This window comes from Desmodus rotundus, unplaced genomic scaffold (assembly GCF_022682495.2).
Source record: "Desmodus rotundus isolate HL8 unplaced genomic scaffold, HLdesRot8A.1 manual_scaffold_177, whole genome shotgun sequence".
Taxonomy (NCBI): Eukaryota; Metazoa; Chordata; class Mammalia; order Chiroptera; family Phyllostomidae; genus Desmodus; species Desmodus rotundus.
Window position 1 is genome coordinate 109,644 of NW_026527233.1, and position 26,062 is coordinate 135,705.

At 50.7% G+C, this 26,062-nt stretch overlaps 1 protein-coding gene across 2 annotated transcripts; it reads left to right on the top strand.

Moving 5' to 3' along the window:
• Positions 1-1,472: 1,472 nt before the first annotated feature.
• EXOSC10 (exosome component 10) lies at positions 1,473-20,047 on the top strand. Of its 2 annotated transcripts, XM_024554224.3 has the most exons (25): positions 1,473-1,609; positions 3,584-3,720; positions 4,427-4,550; positions 5,777-5,881; positions 6,170-6,335; positions 6,476-6,590; positions 7,576-7,651; positions 7,866-7,976; positions 8,207-8,350; positions 8,850-9,040; positions 10,265-10,421; positions 10,591-10,739; positions 10,914-10,964; positions 11,433-11,544; positions 12,808-12,858; positions 13,012-13,090; positions 13,184-13,296; positions 14,311-14,406; positions 14,700-14,774; positions 15,906-15,993; positions 16,950-17,023; positions 17,536-17,707; positions 18,698-18,759; positions 19,229-19,305; positions 19,911-20,047. In XM_024554224.3, the coding sequence occupies exons 1-25, from the start codon at positions 1,499-1,501 to the stop codon at positions 19,939-19,941; spliced, it is 2,667 nt and encodes an 888-aa protein (XP_024409992.2). In that variant the 5' UTR covers positions 1,473-1,498; the 3' UTR covers positions 19,942-20,047. The 2 variants fall into 2 exon arrangements, with proteins under 2 accessions (XP_024409992.2, XP_024409993.2); XM_024554225.3 differs by lacking the exons at positions 15,906-15,993; positions 16,950-17,023; positions 17,536-17,707; ... (1 more) ...; positions 19,229-19,305; positions 19,911-20,047 and adding an exon at positions 15,187-15,877.
• Positions 20,048-26,062: the final 6,015 nt, after the last annotated feature.

The window sequence follows — 26,062 nt, forward strand, 5'->3', positions numbered from 1 at the left end:
AGCCTTGTTTCCTCCTCCGAAAGTGGGTAATAGTATGATCCGCCCTGTAAGGTGTTTCTGAGGATGAGATCATCTCTGTAAAGCAGTCCCCAACCTTTTTGGCACCAGGGACCAGTTCCCTAACTCGCCCTCTGCGCACCTCCTGTTGTGCGGCCGGGTTCCTAACAGGCCACAGACCCCTACTGGCCCTTGGCCTAGGGGTTGGGGGCCCCTGCTGTGAAGCATGCAGCACAGCTTGACATGGCATTAGGTTGAACCATATGAAATAAGTGTTCAAAAATATTGTTAAAATGAACTAGACTAGGCCTTCATTCTGCCAGGGTACACAAATGGGGGAAAACAAGTATCCTGTTAATAGGATATTCCGAATGACGGTTACAGCTAACATCGAACACTTACTAGGCCAAATGGTTGTGTTAAGGGTGTACCAACCCTGACCTTGGAGAAACGATATACCCACAGAGCTTCTCAAAACCGCCTCCTGAACTGCTTAATAGTGCCTCTCTCTTAACGAGTGCTTCCAGGCACTCAATGGGCCAATGTTTGGAGTTCCCACTAGGTGCCCAAAGGAGCAGCTCCAGAGGTAGGTGGGGAGGAACACATGACCGGAAGAGTTGGAGGGCCTCGGAGGTATGCATGGTGGGAGCATATGAAATGTGTGCTGCCTGTCGCTACCAGATCCAGTAAAAAGAGACCAGGAGACGCCTGAATGTGGCAGATTACGTACTCTGGAAGACCGTCCTAACATCTCATCTGGAGCTGGCCTTTTTATAAGGAAAAAGCATAGGTAAATAGAACAAGAGTTGCAGCCCCAGGTCGATTTTCCTGGTACTTCTTTACCTGCAGATCAACTCGGGTACCATCTCCCTGGGCACAGGGGTTGACTTGCTCCTGGACCTCCCGGAGTCAAACGGTCATGCATTCCAGCTCCGGGAGTAACAGCTTTCCCCGTGCATTAACCACTTAAGCCTACCAGATGAAGCTAGCATCTTTAACGCCTGAGTTCCCCTCATATCTGGATGCTTGTTCAAGTGTTTTGCCTACAAGGGGAAAGAGAAATGCGATGGTGGCTGGAAGGAGATGTGGGGCGGAGTGTTGTTTTTTGTTTTGTCTTTTTCGTTGGGAGAGATGCCTGCAGGTGAGAACGCTGTTAGTTAGGCATGCACTCTCGTAGCCAGGAAAAGGCCGGATGATGCAGAGAGCCAAAATCAAGAGGGTGAAGGGGACACAAACCAGGGCTTGGGAAGAACTGCCTTTAAATATGAGGATAACTGGATCCTCCGGGTCTCATCCTAAATCACAGGGTTGTTGGGATGACAAACTATGAGGTTAAAGAAAAATGTAAAGTTCCCTGGGGGTCAAGCAACTTGGGACTGACAGCCTAATTCACACTCCTCCAAGATCTTCCCCCAAGAACACGGCCTTTGCACATGCGTGGTGCGCGCGCGTCGCGCCCGACGGGGGCACTCTCGCGAGAAGAGCGGTGCAGGCGGAAAAAATGGCGCCTCCCAGTCCCCAGGAATCTAAAGCCCCATCCTCCACGAGTGAGGCCAAGTCGGATGAGGAGATGGTGCTGCCGGGATTTCCGGACGCAGACAGCTTCGTGAAGGTGAGTTCCTGGTGTCTGGGGGGCGCCGGGAGCCGCCCGCGGTAGGACGAAAGCAGCCCCGGGCCCCCTCCTCAGCCGCACTCCGGGACGCGCACGCATCTCGGCGGAGCCCCGGGCGCCCCTTAGCAGAACCCTGCGCGCCAGCACAATCTCTCCCTTCACTCTCCGCGGATGGGATCTCCCGTAGACTCAAGAGAGTCGCCCCGCGTCCCAGGGCCCTCGTTCTCCCAGGTGAACCCATGCACCCCCGATTGTGGAGAGCCCTCCCCACAGGGGTAAGGGCTTCCTTGTCACCCCGCTGTCCCAGCCCTCGCGACCTCGCCCCTGCCCCGGCCTGAGCCACCCAGCCAACTCTCCGGAGGGGCTTGGCAGCTTTCTGTTTCCCGTGCCTGCCTCTGCATCCTCTCCTTCCGAGATCCAGCCCTACGTCATCCCCAAACCTGGGTTTAACGTCACCTGTTCAAGTTGCCACCGAATCTTCCTGCTCTGGGTGCTGTAGCACATTTACCAATGCGTCGTCGAAGGAACAGGGAGAGGGTTCATTTAAACTACTTGCTCAAGTAGGAACAAACGTAAAACTAGGTTTACATGGCTCGTGTGTAGCTCTTACAAAATCATGAAACGAAAATAATTTGTAAGTTAGCATTACAGATTCCCCAAAACTCCCTCACATTATATCTAATTTCTTAGTAGCAGATGCTACTAGGAATTCATGGCCTTGGCTTTGCAGTTCCGGGAACACTAGCCATGGTCCTGACTCGGAGCGCTCATGCTTACAAGCGACAGTGTACCCCACCGCGAGTCAAGTTCCTGCTTCCTTTGTCTCTTCTTTCAGGGAAAACACTTGTTACACAACTCATCAGTGAAGTCATTTGCCCTTCACATGACCAACCATCTTTTACCTACGATAGCCACTTCAGGTTTTTTTCTCATTACCACACAATTAAAATAGAGGACGACTTGGCCGTAACTGAACCATAAACATAAGTCCAGTTGTGGGCAGTAGCGGTTATCAGTTGGTCATCCAAAGGATCTAGACCAGGGGTGTCCAACCTTTTGGCATCGCTGGGCCACCCTGGAAGAAGAAGAGTTGTCTTGGGCCACATATTAAATACACAAATCCTAACGAAAACAAACAAAAAAATCTCATTATTGTTTTAAGTAAATTTACAATTTTGTGTTGGGTCACATTCACAGCCATCCTGGCCTGCACGCGGCCCACGGGCCCAGGTTGGACACCCCTGACCTAGACTATGCTCATATTGTTTTTACATTTTTTAAAATCCTCACCCAAGGATATGCTTATTGATTTTAGAGACAGAGTCAGACAGACATTGATTGGTCGCCTCCCTTATGTGCCCAACTAGCGATTGATCCCACACCCTTTTGGTGTAGAGGATGATGCTCCAACCAACTGAGCCACCGGCCAGGGCTTTACATTGTTTTTAGATGCTTGCCCAAATGAAGGCACAAAAGTAAATTCCTGTAGGAAACTCATGGATCTGAGTTTGAGTAGTAAGAATAATAATATCACTTAGGTGTCAGATACTCCTTAAATGATTTTAATAGTTCATTTAATTCTCTCACTTCTATGGGGTAGGCACTTTTATTATGCCTGTTTTTCAGAGGAGGAAACTAAGGTCCAAAACAATAAAATAACGTACCCAAGATCACAGTTAGTAGGTAGCAGAGTCAAGATTCAAACCCAAGCCATTTTGAATATTAGTCACATTGTGTATGTATTTGTTCTTTCTCCCCCTACTCTCCCAAGAACGTAAGCTCCAGAACTTGGTTTCACGTTCAACACTGTGTCCTCGGGGCCTGGGGTAAAATCCACACTAAATGAATACATAGGATTGCGAATCTTCATCATCTAGCACAGTGTGTTATATGTAGTAGATGTTGATAAAAACGGGTCTCTGAATGAATGGGGATCCATGTTTAAAACATGCTTGTTTTCTTGGTTTTTGACAGTTTGCTCTTGGGACAGTAGTGGCAGTCACCAAGGCATCCGGGGGCCTCCCGCAGTGCGGCGATGAGTATGATTTTTACCGAAGTTTTCCTGGCTTCCAAGCATTTTGTGAAACACAGGGAGACAGGTTGCTTCAGTGGTAAGTACTAAATGCTGGGGGAAGGGGGATTTCATGTTGAAAGTAATGAATATAATTTCCTGAAATTGGGGGGGGGGTGGTTACCATAATTTTTTGTGCTATAAAGAGCTAGGAAATATAAAAATGAAACAGTGCATTTTGATTAGGGAAACATTACCTGGTTTCCCTAATCAAACAGTACCTGCTCTTCCATAGCACGATAATTTTGAGATAAACTTTTAAAATGTATGGACTTTCTCACCTATAGACAATGAATCTTTTTGGATTAATGTAGGACTTGAAAACCTAGAACCGAGATTCTCTGATACAACTCACAGAGTGGCAAGTTTTAGCTTTCTAGTAAGTATTTCAGGACAGACACCACACAGGCAGGGATTGTGTCTGGCTGTCGCGTGGCACATTGAGAGACCTTCAGAGTTCACGTTCAAACGGTGACAGCAGAGCACGTTGTTTACGTAGCATTGCATATATTTTAGAATTTAAAGGCAGCTTTGAGGTAATTTCTTCCACCCCTTCAATGAGCAGATGAGATAATTTTAGTGAGATTTAGTGAATTCCCCAAAGCCACACAATGTTTTCAATAAGAGCAAGTTTGATCATAAAATATTGGGAATAGTCCGAGCCAAGCCTTTCAGGCGTCCCCCCAGACGGTGAACGAGCTAACAGAAGCGCACGCACAGACCAATCCTGGCTTTCTTGTCCTTAGCATGGGCAGGGTGATGCAGTACCACGGGTGCCGAAGCAACATCAAGGATCGGAGTAAAGTGACCGAGTTGGACGACAAGTTTGATTTACTAGTTGATACTAATGATGTTATTCTGGAAAGAGTGGTGAGTGTCGCACTTTACTCTTAAGATAACTAACAAATGAAGAGCTTTTGTGTTACCAAAATATGAAAAGAAACCCAGTCACCTTAGGAAATGAAAAGGAAGTTTAGCATTTCTTGCCAATAACATTTCTTTCCTCCAATAGTTGGCTTTTTCCCGCCAGAATAACACAATTGTTTTCAAGTAATATCACTGCCCTGCAGAAGCCTATTTCTTTAAGATTTTTATTTCTATTTAGAGAGAGGGGAAGGGAGGGAGCGAGACAGGGAGAGAAACATTGATGTGCAAGAGATAATTGATCTGTTGCATCTTGCACGCCCCCCGCTGGGGACCCGGACTGCACCCCAGGCATGTGCCCTGACTGGGTGTCAAACCGGAGACCTTTCTGTTTGCGGGACGATGCCCAACCCACTGAACCACACCAGTCAGGGCAAGGAAGCCTATTTTTAGTATGCCTTGTTATAAATCTGCCTTCCAGATTTGCAAATCCTGCTTGGATTGCAAGAAAAGAGGCCTCTGGATGCAGAGCCCAATGAAAATTAGTCTGTTTTTACTGTTATTCACAGTCTGCTAAACACCCTGGCTCACAGGAGTGGAAGGATATGCGGATCATTGGATCTAGCTCCCCGACTGTCCCTGGTTCCACAGGAGAACGTTATTTACAGGAATACACAGAGACTGTTGAAAACACACCCAGCCCTGTGAAGGTCCTACAGATTCTGTGTCACGCTCTCCTGTCCCCCGAAGTCATCTCTTCCATAGCGCGAATACCCACAGACATTTCGGGGGTCCTCATGTTTTATGAGCGCACGTCCTGCCGTGCTACCACTTTCACCTGGGTGCACCCCTGAGTCAGTGGTGCCCCACCCGATTCTCCACGTCTGCCCCTACTGCTCGGGGCAGCTCCGTGCACCCTCGTTCTCACTGTAAATGCCAACCTTCTGTGTCTAACGTGTGCCGCCTAGGGTCTTCTCAGTTATTTTGGTGGCCACACCACACTCTTAAATCAGATTTGGGATTCTGGCCAATTCAGAACTGTAAAGAGAGTTGAACAAGGGTTGGAGTGGCTGATCTCTCCTGTCTTTGAATAGATAATGCTTTAATTATCCACTCTTACGTGTATATATTCTCACATATAATTCTCTAAATATATTTCTTAAATCTTTTAGGTAATTAACTCTGTTAACCCTGAAAAGAAGATACTAAGCTAATATCTCTTCCACTCTTAGGGTATTTTACTGGATGAAGCATCAGGTGTGAATAAGAATCAACAGCCTGTTCTCCCCGCAGGACTACAGGTCCCCAAAACAATAGTGTCCAGCTGGAACCGTAAGGTGAGGGCTGCTTTTCAGATTCACGAGAGCACCTAGCGTCCGCTTTGGCCCGTTCTGATTTGCATTCTTTTCTAGTTTTTGAACACAGACAGGCCACTGTCTACTCCTCCTCATAAACAGGTGCATGTTCATTACACCCTCTGCTCGACTTGGCACCCCGCGTCTCACACACACTCTTAAATGGACAGCTCTTGGAGTGCTCTTCTCCCCTTGGAAGGCATGAATTGGAATTTATTTTTCTAATTCGTGAGTTGCTGTGATATAAAATATTATATTTGTTGATTATAGGCAGGAGAATACAGCAAAAAAACAAAATCTGAAACTTTCCGGCTGCTTCATGCAAAAAACATCATCCGACCTCAGCTTAAGTTCCGAGAGAAGATTGACAATTCCAACACGCCATTTCGTCCTAAAATCTTCGTCAAGCCCAATGCCCAGAAACCGCTCCCTCAGGGTGAGTAGTGCACAGTCGCCTGACAGAACAGATCAGGGGGAAGGTCTCCCTCCCACCGAGTCTCGTCCAAGGGAAGAACTAGCCTGCGGGTGAGTGTGCCTGCCTCTTGCGTGATGTTGTGTCGCTCCTTGGGCCTCCAGCACTCTCCAGAGAAAGGCGGGAGCGCCCGCAGGACCGCCCTGAGGACTTGGATGTGCCCCCCGCCCTGGCGGATTTCATCCATCAGCAGAGAACCCAGCAGGTGGAGCAGGACGTGTGAGTGTTTGCCTGTCTGAGCTTGCTTCCGTCATGTTCCTGTCGCGCCTATCTTCGTGCCCCAGCGTTCACTCTGTCTCACTTTTGTGAAACGTGTGAATGAGCACCAAGAACCGAGGTGCTTTGTCACGTTCTCCGCTGTCACGACCGCTGCCGTGACCCGGGTGCCGTTGCTCCCGCCCCACCCTCCCGCTGTTCAGACACGTGCCAGAGTTAGAGGTGCTGGCTCCCCACACAACCGGAGCTTTGACCCAAGTTCTCTTAAACTTGTTCTTCCTCTGTCCCACTCTGCCTTTCGTGGTAGGTGGGGACTCAACAGTAAGCTGGGCTCACTAATCAATAAGGAAAAGGCATTTCTCACTGGCAGTATAAGCACTTTGGAAAAACTGCTTAAAACAGACAAAAGGACTTTGCCCCCAGAATAAAGAGAGACAGTGATGGCAGCTGTGTCGATTCTGGTCTTTTCCTCACATTCAGCCCGGCAGAGCATTCCTGCAGCCCCAGCCCCGCACTGTGAGGCCACAGGCGGTGTGGAAGGAAAGGTAATGAGAGCCGCCCTGCCCTAGGAAACCCAGAGACTCGGGGTTTTGTGCAGGTCGATGATGGAGGAACAGAAAAAAGACCTCACGTGATACACAGCCGTATTCGCCTCCCCCCTCTCATTTGTCGTCGTTATTCCCAACCACAGGGAGTGTGATATCTCACATTTTTGTTTCATCTGCAACACCCATCACAGTGTCAGGCAAATAAGTGCTTAATCCTTTGTAAGTGAAAAAGATCTTTAATTATCCTACTTCAAGGGCAAGCAGGTATCAACTGATTTTTTTTTTATGCTGTTGAATTATTATTGAAATGATGATGCTTTTTATATAGAGAAAGTATTATCACAATGGTCTTTTCTGATTTGTTTTTACAAATTGGATAATGCCGTTTTCCCCTGAACCATGGAATTAATGGAAAGGGTTTTTTTGTTTCATTCATTCAGATTTGCACATCCCTACCAATATGAACTGGATCACTTCACCCCACCGGACTCAGTCCTTCAAAAGCCACAGCCCCAGGTTCGTGCCCGACTTGGTTTATGGGTGATGTCTGAGTAGCCCAGGAAGAATCAAATAACTAGATTACTGACGTAATTTTGGCTTTCCTTAAACATCTTTAAAGTAGTAGGTTATAACTTCAGGTTGTTTCTTGAGCTCTTAATTCATTTTGTACTTGAGCGAAGGGTGGCTCTCAATATTCCCCTCTTATTTCCACTGGGCTGTCGCGACCCAGGTGTACAGGCCTGTGGGGGAGACGCCCTGCCGCTTCGTGTCCTCCCTCGATGAACTGGTGGAGCTCAACGAGAAGCTCCTGAATTGCCAGGAGTTCGCTGTGGACTTGGAGGTAACTTGTAAATGACTTGTGGTGAAATTTTTACATTTTCTGTCAGTTCACCTACTAGAGAAATATAAAATTAATGCTGATTTAAATCTGTTTGGGGGTTTTGGGGTTTTTTGAGGGGGGCGGGGGAAAGGTAATCCTGACAGTCTGTTTCACAACTGACTTTTCCCAGTCCGTGGAGGAACGCCCAGTAAAGCCGCCCTGCCCCGTTGTCCCCTTTCCGCTCGTTTCAGCACCACTCTTACCGCAGCTTCCTGGGGCTGACCTGCCTCATGCAGATCTCCACCCGGACGGAAGACTTCGTCATTGACACCCTGGAGCTTCGCAGTGACATGTACATTCTCAACGAGAGCCTCACGCACCCAGCTATTGTCAAGGTCAGCTAGCCTTTTTCAGCCCCTGCCTGTGAATGCAAGATTTAAGTGCTTTTCATTTCACTATTCCAACGCAGACCCAGTAAAATTAAGAGAAACGACTGTGACTTCCTGCACCAGGGTGCCAACGCTAAACTGCTTTTGTCTCCAAACCTCCGTTAAAATAGCTCAGACTTAGCTCATTACACCCAGAAAACTGTTAAATCACTTTAATGACTGCTGCAACGAGCCTGTGCCATCAGGGCGGTGTGAACGGAACGACTACCCATGAAGCAAGCAGAGCTGTTTTCTTAGAATCATTGGCTGTTAGCAGACTTTAAGAGTGTGCATTTAGGAGTGTAGAAGGCCGGGGCCCAAATTAAAAGAAGCCTTCAGAACTCAGCCCGCCCTAATCTCCCTTCTGGCTTCTCACTCCAGTGCCCTGATGACTAGAGGCAGAGCTCGCTTCAGAGCACAGAAGGCCCGTCGCACAGCGACAGCAGGGCTCTGGTTTTGTCTCCAGGTCTTCCACGGCGCCGATTCGGACGTGGAGTGGCTGCAGAAAGACTTCGGGCTGTACGTGGTGAACATGTTCGACACCCACCAGGCAGCGCGCCTCCTCAACCTGGGCAGGCACTCGCTCGACCACCTGCTGAAGCTCTACTGTGACGTGGAGTCAAACAAGCAGTACCAGCTGGCCGATTGGAGAATACGGTCAGTTTGCTTTTCACAAGCAAACGTGGGTGCAGAAGGAAGTGCGGGCGCTCGTCAGCCTCCTCCGTGGGGGCCTGAGTTCAGCCTGCAATACTGTTCGAGTCTCGAGTTGAGCTGTTTTCATTGGTATAAGTGAGCTGGCAGTTTTAGTGCTATGCCAAGTGGGATTGTGCAGGGCTCTGCTCCACTGTGCTTCGTGGACTGGTGGTTGAAAGGGGTGTGCCATGTCAGTGTTCGTCCATGCCAGTCTCGTTGGAAACTCACACCTCCCGAGCAGGGTGTGTGTGTGTGTGTGAGAGAGAGAGAAAGAGAGAGAGAGGGGACCTCCTGCAGGGGCGAGGGAGCTCTGAGGCACGTGGCCGATGCTGCCTGTAATAAGCGTTTGTGATGGGGATGGAGCCTGGCCACACTTGCGGACCCCTTGCTCAGCTGGGCAGTTTTCCCCCCGAGGCTGCAGAGCTCTTGCACAAGGACGCCGCTGAACTCATCTGCTCTACACGCCACATTTCTAAATAGGGTCTCCAGTCCAGGCAGAAGATGGAATCTGACAGAATCTAAAAGCCACCCCCTGTTATTTAACCCGTGCTATGTGCCACACACTGAGCTAAGAACTTTAGGGACGCCGTCCTGTGTAATTCTCACAACAGCCTATGAGGGGCCTTTCCATTTTATAGGTAAGGAAAGTGAGCTCAGACTCAGAGCTTAGGTGGCTTCTCCAAGGTCAGGTATCTGGAGCTAAGATTCAAACTCAGATGACAGCCCTTCTTTTCTTTTTAAGACATTATTTATTTACTTTTAGAGAGAGGGGAAGGGAGGGAGAGAGAGAAGGAGAAAAACAGCAATGTGTGAAAGATCTATTGATCAGTTGCCTCTCGCACATCCCCAACAGGGGATCTGGCCTGCAACCTGGGCTTGTGCCCTGACTGGGAATCAAAATGGCAACCCTTTGGTTCACAGGCCAGCACTCAGTCCACTGAGCCACACCAGCCAGGGTGACAGAGCCCTTATTTTCAATCACACCATAACCTGCCACCCTTTCTACTCAGCTGTGAAGCCCTGGCTGGTCATGTTTAGATGCAGGGAAGGTTGATACAATTGTGTTAGCCGTGAGGGAATCTTTGATATCGAAAGGGGCCAAGGCAGTCTTGAGCACCCACAGTGTAGACAGATTACATTGCTGCTCCTGAGGGGAATTAGTGGAAGTTTCCTCTCTTGCAATTCTAGACCTCTGCCCGAGGAGATGCTCAGCTACGCCCGAGATGACACCCATTACTTGCTTTACATCTATGACAAGATGAGGCTGGAGCTGTGGGAGCGAGGCAACGGCCAGCCCGTGCAGCTGCAGGTGGTGTGGCAGCGGAGCAGGGATATCTGCCTCAAGGTAAAGCGCCAGCCGCACACACCTGGGCTCGATCTTCCTTCCTGATAGGCACTCCTCCTCTCCTCTGCTCTTTACATTGGCGAACAGAGCCAACTGTTTGAAGGGCCCAGGGTGCAATTTTGGTTTGCACTGATCTTGAACGTGAACATTTTGCTGTAACATTTTGCAGAAATTCATCAAACCTATCTTCACGGACGAGTCTTACCTTGAACTCTACAGGAAGCAGAAGAAGCATCTCAACACACAGCAGCTGACAGCCTTCAAGCTGCTGTTTGCCTGGAGGGATAAAACGGCGAGGAGGGAGGACGAAAGCTACGGGTAGGGGTTAGAGATTCTTCCACTGTTTCTCTTAGACTGAGCAGGTCTGCTAACAAGGAAGTAATGGGCTTTTTCTGCCCTGAGAGTTGGCTACACGTTGCCCTGGGTTACCGCATTTAGTGGCAGCTATTGGCTCAATGTGATACGATTCACCCTTCGTGTGCTTTGTTCCAGGTATGTGCTGCCGAACCACATGATGCTGAAGATCGCCGAAGAGCTGCCCAAGTGAGTCTGAGAGTTGAGTGACATGTTCTGACTCTCAGCAGAGAAACTTTGCCCTTCAAAACCAAGCCTCTCTCACTGTTACTGCCACAAGGCTGACTCAGAGGAGATTAGCCCTCCAAGGAAGCTGCAAGTCCCAGGGATTTACTGTCTGCCCTCAGGCTGCCTTTAGGAAGTGCAGCTTCCAAACAGGAACAAGTCAGAGGCTGTGCCTTATGCTAATCTTGTGTTCGCCCTTGCAGGGCTGCAAATCAGCAGAGCTATGGTACTTCTCTCCAGCTTTCCCCAATAGCAGGAGGTGGGCTGCTCACAGCTTGGTGCAGCAGTGTCCAGCCCAGGCTGCTTTGGCATGACCGTGGTGCCTTTGCCTTCCTCTTTGCTGTGGCACTCTGGTCCTATCCGGCCATTGTTCTTGTCCAGGAGCCTTTGAGGTCTGTCTCAGTGAACAGTTGCGTGTGTTCTTGTCTTCAGGGAACCTCAGGGCATCATAGCTTGCTGCAACCCTGTACCCCCTCTCGTCCGGCAGCAGATCAACGAAATGCATCTTTTAATCCAGCAGGCTCGAGACATGCCGCTGCTCAAGGTAAGAAGCCTTTCTGTAAAGGCTTTCAGCAGGCCTGTTCTGTCTTTCAGCCTCTCCCCCTGTGTAGTCTCCTACATACACGATCTGGTCTCCATTCTGAAAGACCCAGGGAAATATTAGGGATTAGGAAATCCGGTGGGTGTGTCTTCTTTATGATAGTCACAGCTAGAGCTTATCCTTCTTAGGACCTTATTTTTGATAATCCAACAGCAAGTAATGTCTAGTGACCGAGCTGGTTACCTGTTCAGGGGTAGTTAGCTGGTGGAATAGAAGGGAGTGGGGATCTCATCGTTTCGGAAGCCTGGTGGTGGTCCGACATGAGTGGCAGTGCCCGGCTGAGTGTGGCGGTCTCCGAGATGGAAAGGGAAGGACAGGTACGAGAAGCACCGTCAGAAGAGAAGCTTGGTGGTGAAAACGGCTTCCGTTTCTCTTTGGACTCTGCGCTGAGTACTGTAGAGTTGCCCTCTGAATGGCACGTGGATTCGGAGATAATGCAACTGGAGTCGCAGGCTGCTCCCTCCAAATACAAAGCCCAGGTAACTGGGAAGCTGTGAGAACCTTGGGTCCAAATGGGGGATTCAGGAAGCTACTGTTGTGAAGGAGATCCTAAAGTTTAGACAAATGTAGATGAAAGCAGGAAATCCAACCAGAAATACAGCTCCCCGTCTGAGTAAGTGTGCGCTGCACAGGGAGCGGAGCGTGTGCGTGTGCATGTGTGTCTGCATGGGCACACGTGCATGCACGCTGCTGTGTCAGCGTCATGGGTCCAAGTGGGTTTGCATGTTGGGCTTGTGTTGGGACAGTTTTTAACGTGTTGCCTCAATAGCGTCGTCACTGTGCTGAGTCACGTTTGTGATTTTCGGAAGATTCTCTATCAGGAAGACCTAAAATTGGCGCCCTTGAGGAGAGGAAGAAGAGGCTCTGGGGATAAATACAGTTAGTCTTACTGTTAAAATCTCTTAGCTGCGCCGTTTGTTCAAGTAAAGAGAGAAACCCTGGTCACTGGGGAAGACTCTCGGCCCTTCGCAGGCCATCTGCACTGTGCCTGGTCGGGACAAGGGTCTTTTTCTTCCGTTCTGCAAGTGACTACCGAGTGCTCAGTAATTTCAGCGCCAGGCACCAGAAGGGATGAAGGAATGAGAGAAAGTCTCTGGGCTCTTGAAACGCAGTCTAGTGAAGGCACTTAGTCTACGCCGAGGAAAAACTGTGTGTGCCTTCGAGTCAGGCCACTCGCCCCAGCTCGCCTGTGTTTCTCTTCTGTAGTCGGAAGTTGCGGCCGGAGTGAAGAAGAGCGGACCGCTGCCCAACCCTGAGGTAGGGTGATGTCTGCGGTCTCTTCCTGGGGAGGGACCCAGCCAGGCCAGTGTGAACGGACCGCCCCGCCAGCCAGCGCCCCGCGCTGCACCGGGAAGCTCCCGTACGCTTGCCAGTGCTTCATCGCGGCCTGTCGGTTTCTTTTTGATGCAGAGACTGGAGAATGTTCTCTTTGGACCTCATGACTGCTCCCACGCCCCTTCAGATGGCTACCGCGTCATCCCGGCCGACGGTAATGTCCAGGCCTCTGGAGTCCTGGGGCGGCTGGGAAGCTGTCTGGTGCCGCTGTAGTTGGCACTGACTGGGCTCGCTTCTGTCCCTGTAGGGCCCGCGCCCATGCAGAAACAGGCGGGCCTCTTCCCTGATGGAACAGGAGAGGACGAGGCCCTGCTGGACTCCAAACACCTCATCGCTTCCGCTGTCATCACGCTATTTAACGTAAGTAACACGGAAACGCAGTGAGGTGAGGCAGACCTGCAGACGGCTGTCGGGTTGTTATGCTGGAGGGCTGCTTCCAGCTTCGTGACTAATGCTGGAGGTAAAACCCAGCCGCAGTGGGGTTGGCATGGGGACAGGTCCAAGGCACTTCACAAGCGCCCCTCTGGACAAGGGTATCCGTGAGAGGTGGGTGAAGGATTCTCTCTGAGTTCAGTGTAAAGAAACCCTAAAAAGGAAGGATTGTAATCTTTTTTTTAAGATTTCATTTATTTACTTTTAATTTTTAAAGATTTTATTTATTTATTTTTAGAGAGGAAGAGAAACATCAGTGTGTGGTTGCCTCTCGTGCACTCCCTATTGGGGACCTGGCCTGCAACACAGGCATGTGCCCTGACTGGGAATTGAACCAGCAACCCTTTGGTTCACAGGCCAGTGCTCAGTCCACTGAGCCCCACCAGCCAGAGCAAGGAGTGTAATCTTGATACTCTCCCATGGCAGGCAGGGTGGGGGCATGGGCTACAGTGATCCGCAGCAGGCTGTTCCCTATGCGTATATCTCACGTACCTTATAGACTGTAAGGGCACAGTGAGAGCGTCGTGCCTTTCCTTTCCACCTCTTCTTCCTTCTCAGGCGTGTATCCCCTAAACTCGAAGGGACCCCACAAGACTTGAAACCAGGGAGCAATGGGCAGTGAAAGCTCATCTCGAGCCAGTCCCCCGATCCTGTCTCCAAGGCTCCCTTTTCTCGGTGTCTCAGTGAGCCAGAGCAGCCCTGCCTATGCTCTCTCCTACTGTGTCTTCTAGCCTGGGCCCATCCTTGTTTCGCTGTCCCCAGCTTTAATAAATGTCCTCTAAAAAAGTGCATCAAATACCCTACAGCATTACAGGCTATTCTAGTGCCTTCCACATGGGAGAGGCTTGCAGACATCAGCCATTACATTATTATTATTGTCTTGCTTACATCTTAATGTCACAAAATGACTACAGTGTAAGAGATCGTTTCCTGTTTCTGCAGGAACCTAGTCCTGAAGAAAATAGGAAGGGCCCATTAACGGTTGCACAGAAAAAAGCCCGGAACATAATGGAGTCCTTTGAAAATCCATTTAGAATGGTGAGTAACAGTGTGTTAGGCCTGACAGAGTATTTGCCTGGAAGGGAAGCTGAGGGCCTTCAGAGAGCGGACAGGGCGGCAGGTGTCCCTGGGCTCCAGGTGGGAAGCGAGGTCTTCTGAGACCAAACTAACAGGAATGCCTCATTTGAGTGCCAGTTCACCATAGCCAGGCAGGCGCTTCGACTTGAGGCCTTCTGAGATGAAGCCAGCCAGAGACTCGCTCTGGGAACCCCGGGCCCAGGTCCAGATCCCACTTTTTACAGCATTTAACGTGACCGCTCCCATTTCTCCAGTTTCTGCCTTCGCTGGAACACCGTGCTCACATTTCCCAGGCAGCAAAGTTCGATCCGTCATCAAAAATCTATGAAGTAAGTGCCTTCGTCAGATTTTCTAAGACAAACTTTCTAAGAAGGGGGGACTTCTTAATTTTTTGAATCAGTTTCTGTTTTAAACAAGCCCGTCTGTGAGCCCCCTGAAAACGAATGCAAAAACTCCTTTGTGTACAAGCATTGTTCCCAGAGAGAGGGCCCAGAACTTTAATCCAGTTCTCAGACGCATTGGGGAACCTTTAAGAAACAGGTCTTTGGGGGCGTTTTTTGATGGGGTTTTTTTTTTTTTGTCTTTTAAAATTGAGGTTTAATTTACATGTAGTAACGTACACAGATGTTAAATGTACAGCTTGATGCATTTTTGTATATGAGTATTACTTTAAGGCTCTTACAGGTGACAGCTTAAATTTTAAAACAATCTGTTTTATATTGTTTGGTTTGTTTTTAACAGCATTATGAATAAGAATAAGAAAACACCTTCCCTGGACCCCCTGAGATGCTCCTGGGAGCCAGCGTGTTAATTGTTAAAAGCCTCCTTCCTCCCTGCAGGAAGTCCCTGCCCTGGTCAGATGGGTGGCCTGGCTCCCTCTGGCTCACCAGCCCTGCCCGAGATTTGAGCCTCAGCCCTGTCGCTGGTGGTTAGCTCGTTGTTTTTAGAAATGCGGAGTCAGGTGGAGGTTTTGCCTTCTGTCCTTTCCCCTACTGGGTGTGGCACATTCCACAACCATCTGTCCCTTACCGTGCTTACATCTGCGGTCACCTAGATGTGTTCTGATGCCACAGGGAGATGTGCTGTCTCCAAGAAGCACATCGGGCTTGCACAGGTCCTGCCTCGCATTCTAGCCCCACCACTCCCTAGCCGCACGTGTCCCTTCGGACGCGTTGGTCAGCCCCTCGGAGCCTGGTTTCCAGGGTTACGGAGGGCTGGACGGGATGCTGATATGAGAGCTGGGGCCGTGCCTGGGGCAGTGGTGCTTCGTCCTCCTGAATAAGTGTCACCAATAAAGCCAGCATGGGATTTTACTTTCTGTGTCACCAGATTTGGAATTTGTGAGTTAGAATGTGTGTAGTTATTAGGCTAGTATGCTGTGCATCGCCTCATTAAAAAAATAAAGCATTCCTAGGTGGCTGAGTTTTGGAGTTTTTTTGTTTTGTTTGTTTTCATTATAGATCAGCAACCGCTGGAAGCTGGCAAGCCAGGTACAGGTACAAAAAGAACCTAAAGAAACTGCCAAGAAGAAGGCAGCTGAGCAAACAGGTAGCTTCCCTTGTACAGCCAGCCAGTCCGCGGTGTGTGTTGGAGAGCGGCGCTGGCTCACCGTTCTGTTTACAAGGTGCCCGGCACGGCAGCGGACAGCACTGCCGCAGCCGCCGCCCCTGGAGCCTGCCTTCCCCTGAGGGACAGTGGGCAGTAAACTCCCGAATGTGCATCCGGTCGGATGGCAGTAGGCATTACGCAGAGAGAGGGTAGGAGGTGCTGCAGTGGCGAAGCCAAGGGGGCGCAGGGGAGAGGCAGGGGGTGAGGAAGGAGAGCAGCAGGGCCCCAGGCGAGGACTCTGGTGGGCACGGCAGGCGAATGGGGCAGCCTGGGAGGGCTGTGATCGGAGGCAGGCCGTGAACGGTCATGCGCTTTAGGAAGGTCGCTCTGGCTGCTGTGTTGAGAGCAGAGTGTAGAAGGCAAGGATGGGAGCCCTGTAGGGGGCATGGCAGTCACTGAGGTGAGAGGGGATGCTGGCTGGACAGCGTGGCAGCGAGGAAGCGGTGGATGTTATCAGAACTGGGTGTTCCTGTGGTAGAGTCGACAGCGTTTGGTGATGAGTCTGATGTGGTATGCGAAGGAAAGGAAGGAACTAGGGGTGCACGAGGGTTTTGTCCTGGGCTCTAGAAAGACGGGGTGAGAGGATGAGATGACAGAGGGATCCTGTGCGATGCCGAAGAGGTTTTGTTTCTTATCCTTGACATGCTGTGGCTGCGATTCCTGTTAAGTGTCCTTGTGAGACAGGCCGTTGGTGGTTGGTGGTGGTTTGGGTTCCTGGGAGAGGAGCAGGTCTGAGGGCGGCGTCATCGCCAGATTGAGAGAGGGGTGGCCGTCGGTCAGAGACCATGGAGGGAGGTGGGACTGGCCAAGGAGGCTGAGCAGCTGGGGGGCAGCCTCCATGGGAAGCACGGTGGGCGGGTCGTCCGTAGCCCCGCCGACAGTTCTCTCTCTTGCAGCTGCCCGGGACCAGGCCGTCGCAGAATTCAAAGCGACAGCGGAGCAGGCTGTGTCCGTCCGACGGCAGGCTGCTGTACGTGCTGGCTCTTCTGCTTTTCCTTTTGAGACATGAGGCGCCCCTGGTCATTGTCAGGGTTGCCCCCAAACATCAGGAGAGCTCCCCATGCTTTGAATTCAGTGCTTTTGTCTCTCCCATTCATTTTGCCTGCCAGTTAGTGCCTGCCTCGCTGTCCCTCGAAAACGTTTATATTGTAACTCCTCTGAGATGGCCTCCAACGCTGTGTTTAAGTAAACAGACCGCACCACCTGACCAGCAGCGGGCAGGCATTGAGGTGGACGGCGCTCTCGGCCCTAGTAAACTCTCTCCCTCACTCTGGAGTGCGCTGGAAGGCTGACCTCTGCCTTAAATGACCTGGTGTCAGCATCCACGCAGACTCCAGCTGGCCCCCGTCTCCCCATCACTGAACCCACCTTCACAGCACGGGAGGCACTGATCCCTGCACTGTGCTCACGGCAGAGGCCCGTGGGCTTACCTCCTCTCACATACTTCCACACTTCCTTCCCGTGGGCGTGTGCCACCTACAGCTAGAAAACGCTGCCAAGAAGAGAGAGCGAGCAGCAAGTGACCCAAGGACCGCAGAGCAGAAACAAGAGAAGAAACGACTCAAAATCTCCAAGAAGCTGAAGGACCCAGATGCACCAGAAAAAGAGTTTACGCCGTACGACTACAGCAAGTCGGACTTCAAGGCTTTTGCTGGTGAGGCCAGATCTGGTGCCCTGGAAGGAAGGTCTGTCCGTGCTAGGTAAAGAAAGAGCTCAACTCAGGCACTGGCTGAGCCCTACCCAGGCCTCACACCGACCCAGAACTAGTGAGTGGAGCAGTCCCTAGTGGGAACCAGCAGTGACTGGACGGAAAGTCCCGCCCACCGCCGCCGCCCTCCTGCCACTAGAGTGGTTTAGCCAGCAGGTGTCCCTGCTAACGTGGCATCACCCTTCCTCACAACAGTGCGTGTCCAAAAACACTCGCTCTCTCACACACACAGCAATGATCTTACTTGTTGAATGAAGCTGCCCTGACCTGTGTGGCTCAGTAGGGCTTCCTTCCGCAACAGCGAACTGTCGCTGGTTTGATCCCCGTCAGGGCACGATCCCCAACTGGGGTTGTGGACTCAGTCCCCAAGGCAGTGGATCAGGGCTTCTTTCTCACATTGATGTTTCTCTTCCTCTCTTCCCCCCTCCTTTCCCCTCTAAAAAAATAAATAAAATCTTTTTTTTTTTTTTTTTTAAGTTAGAAAAAACCTGGTTCCCATGAGATAAAGCTCTGGTTGGTTCCTCAGCCGGTGAGAGCCCATCTGCTTTATGTGGCATTTCTGACTCTGTCGCCCTCCTTGCCGGCACATTCCTTTGAAGAGGGAGAAGGCAGGACAGGGCATTCCACACAGGCTTCTGCAGGGCTGTCCCCTCAGCCCAAGTGACTGGCAGTGGTGGTGCCCGGCACAGAGGCCAGAGTGGATTTCCTTGATGTAAACGTGGCCAGCACATTAGCTGCCGCCCTCACTCCTGAGAAGGGTCTGTGAGCCTGGTCGTGCAGCTGCACTGAGCTACTGGGAGCGTGATGTGGGAATTGCCATCGTCACAAAGGGCAGCAAATTGGCGGCCTGCACTTCCAAGGATGTTTGAGCCCAGCCCGGGAATGAGCCCATGGTGTGTTTGACCTCATTTACACGGTCACTCTCCTACCTTTCAGGAAACAGCAAATCCAAGCCTTCTTCCCAGTTTGATCCAAATAAGCAGGCCCAGTCTGGCAAGGTAAGACATCTACTTGAGAATTCGAGCATGTGCGTGGCGCTTGTTTTCTGACCTCTTCCATTGCTGGGAAGACGGGTCACTGGGAACCCTTTGCGTGTCTTTGCCCTGACCTCATTTCTTCCCAAGCACAGACAATACCCACCAACTATTCCAGCAATTAAAAAAGTTTTAAGAGACTGTAAAGGATGGTGCGTGGTGTTAAAGGGTGTTTTTCTGTGTTGGCTCCCATGGGAATCACCGCTGCAGGCCAGAACACTCCTGGTGCCTGCACAAGCCTGCATTCGCCCCGAGTGGGTGGTGGTGCTAGTCGGTGCCAAACGGGGCTGAAGGTTTGACGTGCAGAGCGGGAGGCCCGTGTGGGGCCCTCCAGTGCCTTCGGGAGCTCATCCCATCGCCTGGCCTTCGGAAACCCCCGGAAGGGCCCAGTTGCCAGTGGTGCCAGGATCTTATCTTCTGTGCTTCTTTTCAGAAATGTCTTGCAGCCAAGAAACTTAAACAGTCGATGGGAAACAAAAGCATGTCCTTTCCAACTGGAAAGTCAGACAGGTACGTGGTAGAGGGCTCAGATGCCTCAACAGGAAAGATGCCGAGAGAGCCTCTCGGGACCAAATCCCTCCCTTTCTTTGACTTGGGGAAAAGGAGATGGGCAGAGGGGATGCCACTGCATCCTAGGACCCACAGTCCAGTCCTTTTAACCCCCTCCACCTACTGCCAGTTTCCCAGGGCCACCTCAGAGCAAATCGGATTGCAGCTTACCTAGATAAGCCTGTTCCTGAGCACTGAGATAAAAGTCAGTATGCAAACAGCATGGGTTATCTCTGTTGAATATTTTATTTAAAAGCAATGAAATCCTACTCCTTAGAGCAGACCCTGAGGTTAGAGGGCCCAACCCTAGGGTGTGGCGTGATGAGGAGGGACCTGCCTGATCTTGGTCAGCTCAGCCAGCCCTTGCTGGGCCTCAGAGCGCCTCCCCAGCCCACACTCTCTGGGGTGGGGGGATGCATTGCTGCCTGCAGTTCTCCAGGACCCCAAACAAACCTTTCTTCCACAATTCTGCATCAGTAGGGTCTGCAACAGTTTATAAACCAGCTGAGAACAAACATCCAGCCAAAGTGGAAGAAGTAACTTTTGTTTCCATACTCTCTCTTCAGGGGTTTCAGGCACAACTGGCCTAAGAGATAGTGTTGGAAGAGACCCTTGGGACCCCCCAGTGGACTGGAAGACTGGTGGTGTTGGTTTTGTACAGACTCATTTTTAAACCATTAAAAATAATTCTTACTGGAAAAAAGCTGGTTCCTGACTCTTCTTTTGCTGCCACCACAATGCTGGCAGGGAAGGACAGACCCTGTCCTGTTCAGATCGCCACCCTCGGCTGTCTGTGGGCGAGTGAGACCTCAGAGAGACCGGAACCGCCCCCAGGGGCAATGCCGGGGAGTCTCCCGTGGTTCAGGAAAGCGCGGCATGCACAAGGCAGGGAGCATGAGGCCCAGCTGACTCCCTGTCAGGAAGGTCCCAGGGGCCATTTTCCCTCCTTCGCTCTTCCAGACAAGGAGGCGGAGGCCGCGCAGTCCGAATGCCGTGGGGAGGAGGCCTGTGCCGCTGTTAGAGCCACTGCTGCTCCTGGAGGGCCTCCCTGTCCTTCCTCTTCTCTTCTCTTTTATAAAATCATAACACGTTCATTATATGTATATATAATGTGTGTATATATATTTTTGAGACTTTATTTTTAGAGAGAGGGAAAGGTGGGGAGAGAAACATCGATGTGCAAGACAAGCATCAATCGGTTGCCTCTGGCACACTCCCAGCCGGTGACCTGGCCCACAACCCAGGCATGTGCCCTCGCTGGGAATCGAACCAGTGATCTTTCAGTTGGCAGGCCTGCACTCAGTCCACTGAGTCACACCAGCCAGGGCTCTGTGTGTGTGTGTGTGTGTGCGCGCGCGCGCGCGTGCACTCGAGGTCTGTCCAGAAACTATCCAGCCATGTGATACGAAAAAGCCATTTATTGAAGATACAAGAATCAAGAAAGATTGTACACAGAGTAATGACGCCTCAGTCCCCTTCAAAGGAGGCACCCTGGGACCTCACGGAGTTCTAGTCGTCATCAGCTGCCCTGTCGTATTTCCCTGAATCTCATTGGTGGTCTGAAATCTCTTCCCTTTTAAAGCCGATTTTAGTTTTGGGAAAAGCCAGAAGTCACAGGGCACCAAATCTGGGCTGTAGAGGGGCTGAGTCACCTGGGTGATCTGACGTCTCGCCAAAACACTCTGCACAAGACGTGATGCGTGAGCGGGCATGTTGTGATGAAGCTGCCAATCACCAGTTGCCCAGAGCTGTGGCCTTCTGAGTCATCCAAACAGTTTCCTCGGAGGAATGTTGAAGCTTAACGCAAAATTTGGTGCAGATTCATTGCTCTACCCACTCATTTTGAATGCGACAGCCACACAGTGCACACGCTCACTCAGCAGCATCTACTGCCCCCCCTGACTAGCACAGCGAGGTCGTCATCGTTCACACGCGCGCACTCCAGTCCGCTCTCCTTGGCTGCCAGGTCACATCGATGTCACGCGAACCATTCACGTCTTATTAACAATGGCTGGACTTTCCCAGACAGGCCTCACGTATGTAATCTACAAACTTGGATTTCTGTTTCTACTGTTTTTTACCTTTAAAGATTGTTTCTCATTCTAAAATGGATTTTAGCTAACCCCCATTATTAAACATAGAGGTTACCATTGTTGTACTTTTTTAAGTAATGCAGCATGAAACTTGTATAAATTTGTGATTCAGTCTCTGGCTATGGCTTTAGAATTCCATTTGATTTTCATCCTGAGGTGGCCTATTAAGTCAAAATAAACCCAAAACAGAATAATACCATTCTTCTTGTTTTCACAAATAATTAAACAAGGGACCTATTTTCTTGGAATCTTTCCCACAAATTATTGAGAAGGCTGCCTGCCATACCCTGTGGGCCATGGGGCCAAATCAGGTAGCACTCTGCCTCGGGGGTGCAGCCCTGTCCCAGAGTGCGCTGGGCTCTGTAGCAGCCGGGACGGGAATGGCCGAGACTGACGGGAAGGCCAGACTACCAGGGGCTGAGCCAAAGAGATGCCTTCCCCCCTCTCTTCTGTAAGTATAGTCGGTGCAGAGCTAGTGTGGCGATTGGTGGTCCTCAGCCTCTGGCTCCCATCTTGTCGCCTCACAGGCCGAGTCCACCACATCCCCTTTCCAGTCTACTACAAGGAATGGGGGAAGGAGCACCCAGCCTCCCTTTAAAAGGATACTGCCTGTTTCCGCTTCCCACCGGCCAGAGCTTAGTCACACAGCCAGGGCAAGGATACTGGGATGTTCAGCACCCACGTGCCCAGCTAAAATCACAGAGTTCTGTCATAGAGTTTGGAAACCACGTCCGCTGAAGCACGGGAAGTCTTCCCCAAAATGGCAGAGCCTCTGCTGTCGAAAGTGGTCAGAGGGGAACTTTTAAAAGTGAGAAGTGATTTCCTAGTGTAGATGGCCCAAGGAGGTCTCATGAAAGGCGCGCTGAGCTAGACCTTGGAGGGTAAGGGAAGGCCCAAGAACCTTTGCCATCAGTGCTACTCAGGCCCTGAGAGACACCAGCGGGGAGCTGGTTAGAAGGCAGAGGCCCAGGCTCTCCCCCAGACCTGCCAAGCAGAGTCAGGGGGAACCCAGGCACCTGGACTGAGCAAGCAGGGACCTCTCCGGGGGTTCCTACAGGAGCCCAAGTCCAGAACCCCTATTGTCAGCGAGCTGTGCGCCCCAGACCTCGCTCACAGGCGAGCACAGTGGGAGTCCCGCAGATGCCGGGGTGAAAGGAAGAAATGCGTTAAGTTTCCTAGAGGCAAAATGATGCTGGTCCTTTATTTAGAAATTATCCTTCCTAGTTTTTCATCAGTGTTTGTTTACCTTTAATAAAAAGAGGGGGGCCATAGACAGGGGTTGAGGTCTTTTTTTTTTTTTTTTTTAATATATTTATTGATTATGCTATTACAGTTGTCCCATTTTCCCCCCCCCACTCCAGTCCATCCTGCCCACCCCCCTCCCTCCCACATTCCCCCCCCATAGTTCATGTCCATGGGTCATACTTATAAGTTCTTTGGCTTCTACATTTCCTACACTATTTTTACCCTCCCCCTGTCTATTTTCCACCTATCATCTATGCTACTTATTCTCTGTACCTTTACCCCCCTCTCCCCCTCCCACTCCCTTATTGACAACCCTCATGTTCTAGTTGTTTGCCTAGTTTGCTCTCGTTTTTGTTTTATGTGTGGTCATTAATAACTGTGAGTTTGCTGTCATTTTTACTGTTCCTATTTTTGATCTTTTTCTTAGGTAACTCCCTTTAACATTTCATATAATAAGGGCTTGGTGATGATGAGCCTCTTCAACTTGACCTTATCTGAGAAGCACTTTATCCTCCCTTCCATTCTAAATGATAGCTTTGCTGGATACAGTAATCTTGGACGTAGGTCCTTGCGTTTAATCTTGGGTAATGTAATTATGATGTGTCTTGTTGTGTTCCTCCTTGGGTCCAGCTTCTTTGGGACTCTCTGAGCTTCCTGGACTTCCCGGAAGTCTATTTCCTTTGCCAGATCGGGGAAGTTCTCCATTATTTGTTCAAATAAGTTTTCAATTTTTTGTTCTTCCTCTTCTCCTTCTGGCAGGGGTTGAGGTCTTTTTAAGTGTCCTTTCTTGCAAAAGAAAAAGTTGGCAACCCGATGTCAGTCCCCAAATGAGTTTTTGAAATTTTCCTGGTCCATGGAACCCTAAACTCCAGGAGTGCTGCGCCACGGGACAAAGACACAGGCCTGGGGGCATCTGGAGAAGTGAGGGGGGCAGGTACTTGGATTGCTAAGGACCGGGTGGCAGGTTGGGAGAGGTTAGTGGGGAACTGCTCAGTGACTCTGAACCACGGAGGCCGTGCCCGGGCCTGCACTCTGGGAAGAGGGATCTGGCAGGGCTCTGGAGGTTGGAGGTGGAGAGCATTTATGAGCAGTAGGGGCCCTTTGCTGGCCGCTGTTTGTGGTGCCTGGGGCAGCTTGCCATGGGTATTTCCAACCAAGTACCCCCGCAGCATCATCCCACTCATAACTACCATGGTCTGCCTGGCTGAACACAAAGCTTAAAAAGTGACTCTCAAGTGCTAACTGCCAAAAAGTCCTCTCCAGTGACAGGCACAACACGCCGCGTGGCAGCCCCACTGAAACCATTGCCTTGGCTGTAGCCACGTGCCCAGCTTTCCCCGCTGCCCCTTTTGTAAACTGTCCACCTTTAGGAACTGAGGTAGTCGACCCACTAGACAGTAACACTTTGAACTGAATTCTTGATGCCCGTTGGTCTAGATTTGTGGAAACAGCCTGAGGTCTACCCTGGTTTTCTCCAGCCCAATTCTCCATGTTGGTTGTGAATTTCACTGGGCAGTGTCACTATGGCAATTTCTGGCAAAACTAGCTTTCCTCCTTGTGACCTGAAGTTGGGTGACATTTCTGGGCTTGTGGTCCTGTACTTCTGGGGACTTTTTCCCCTGTAATTTATTCAGGGATTTTGTGTTCCAGCGTGTGGAAAATTTGCACTGTTATCTATGCACACTGGCCTAGAAGTCCTATTTGCTCTCCATGCTTGAGGAGAGCTGACAGTTTTATCCCCCCTACAGGAGGGCAGAGGGTGTCATGGTTGGTCCTTCTCATCTGAGGGTATACATGCTGGAACGGTTTTGTTCATCTTGCAGGAGGAATGGGATGGACGTGATCCTCCACCGTCCCCCTGTGCTGTGTCCCAGCAATGCCAGGCCCCCTGTCTGGGCTCTGCTGTGCAGCACCTAAAAGAAAGCCAAGTCAGCTGATTCCATAAGGTGCCTGGACTGGGGTTCGGGCTTCCCACTTCCACTCAGTCTCTGTGCTGACCCAGTGCTGCCAGCTACACACACTATCCCGCGTCACAGGAGCTTACAGTCTGGCTCGGGGTAGAGAGAACTGAACGGGCGATCACAAGTCAGAGGCATAAATGTCTTAATGTTGGAAGTACAGGCTGTGGTGTGAACACCCAAGTACAGGGCTAGAGCCAATGAAGCCTGTTGTAACTGGATACATTGGTTGATTGTATCTTATCTGTTGTGTGATCCTTTGAGTGTGACCCCAGGTCCAGTAACAGTTCCAAGGGAGCTATCTGTTAGCAATCTTGATTCACTTCCCCTTTAAAAAGAGTTTCAAGCCATCCAGGGCACATTGTTGCTGTGAGGCTTGAGGCTTTCACTAACAGAAAAACACTGTTGTTATTCATTTGGGGTTAATAGACAGGGAGCATGCTTTCTACCTCCAAATGGAGGCTGCAAAACACCTCCCGTGAAAAAACATCCCTGTCATCATGTCACCAGTAGGTTACACCAGTCTCATCTCCCCTCCTTGGCATGCAAAGCACAAGCTTGCAGAGCAATTAGCATTTAATACTTGGTAATTCGCATGCTTAATGTGATTCTGATAAGTTCCTTGACATTTCCATAAAAACAGAAAGCACATTCCCGCCCACCTTTAGAGGAGCAAGACCCAGTTCGTCAAAAAATAAAAACCTGCGTGCCACTCTTTTCTGGTGCTGAATATGCATGTGTTGGCCTCTTCCGGGACACCGCTGGTAAATTTAGAAACTCGTTTAGAAAAGAACTGTTTCTTATTCCGCAGCCATATGCTCATGGCTCCGAGAGTCTAAGGGGAAAAGGCTAAATCAAACTTAAGATGCAGGGCAATGATGGTCCTTTTCAAGTAAATGCGCCCATTGCGCCCCCCGACAAAATACACACTCCGCTCAAGTCCAACAGGGAGCCAAACTGGGAGACGCGAAGAGAGATACATCTGCTCTCGCTCCTGCGCAACAACGTATTTCTTCGCCGGACAATGTAGCCGCTCGCTCCTATTTCTACGGCCTTAGGGTTCAAGCTGTCTCCGCGCTGGAAACTCCGCGCCGGGCCGAGATGTCATCTCAAGTTTCCCCTCCCGGAGTCAGACACCCTCTCGAAGTCTCTGCAGCAGGATACGGCCCTCGGTGCCTCCCGGATCCGGGGAAGGGAGCAGGAGCCTGGGGTCTGCACCGCCCCACCCGACTCCGTGCCGGGTGAGAGACCCGGGAAGCCAGACCCCTGCCCTCCGGCTCCAGTCCCACGTGGCCCCCTCGGAGCGGGCCGCACTAGCCTGATGCCGCGGACAGACGGCCCGCCACAGCCACTGGACGCCGCGCTGTGGACCGGAGACCAATCAGAGAGCTCAGAGCACCGACGGGGGCGGTGCTGCCGACT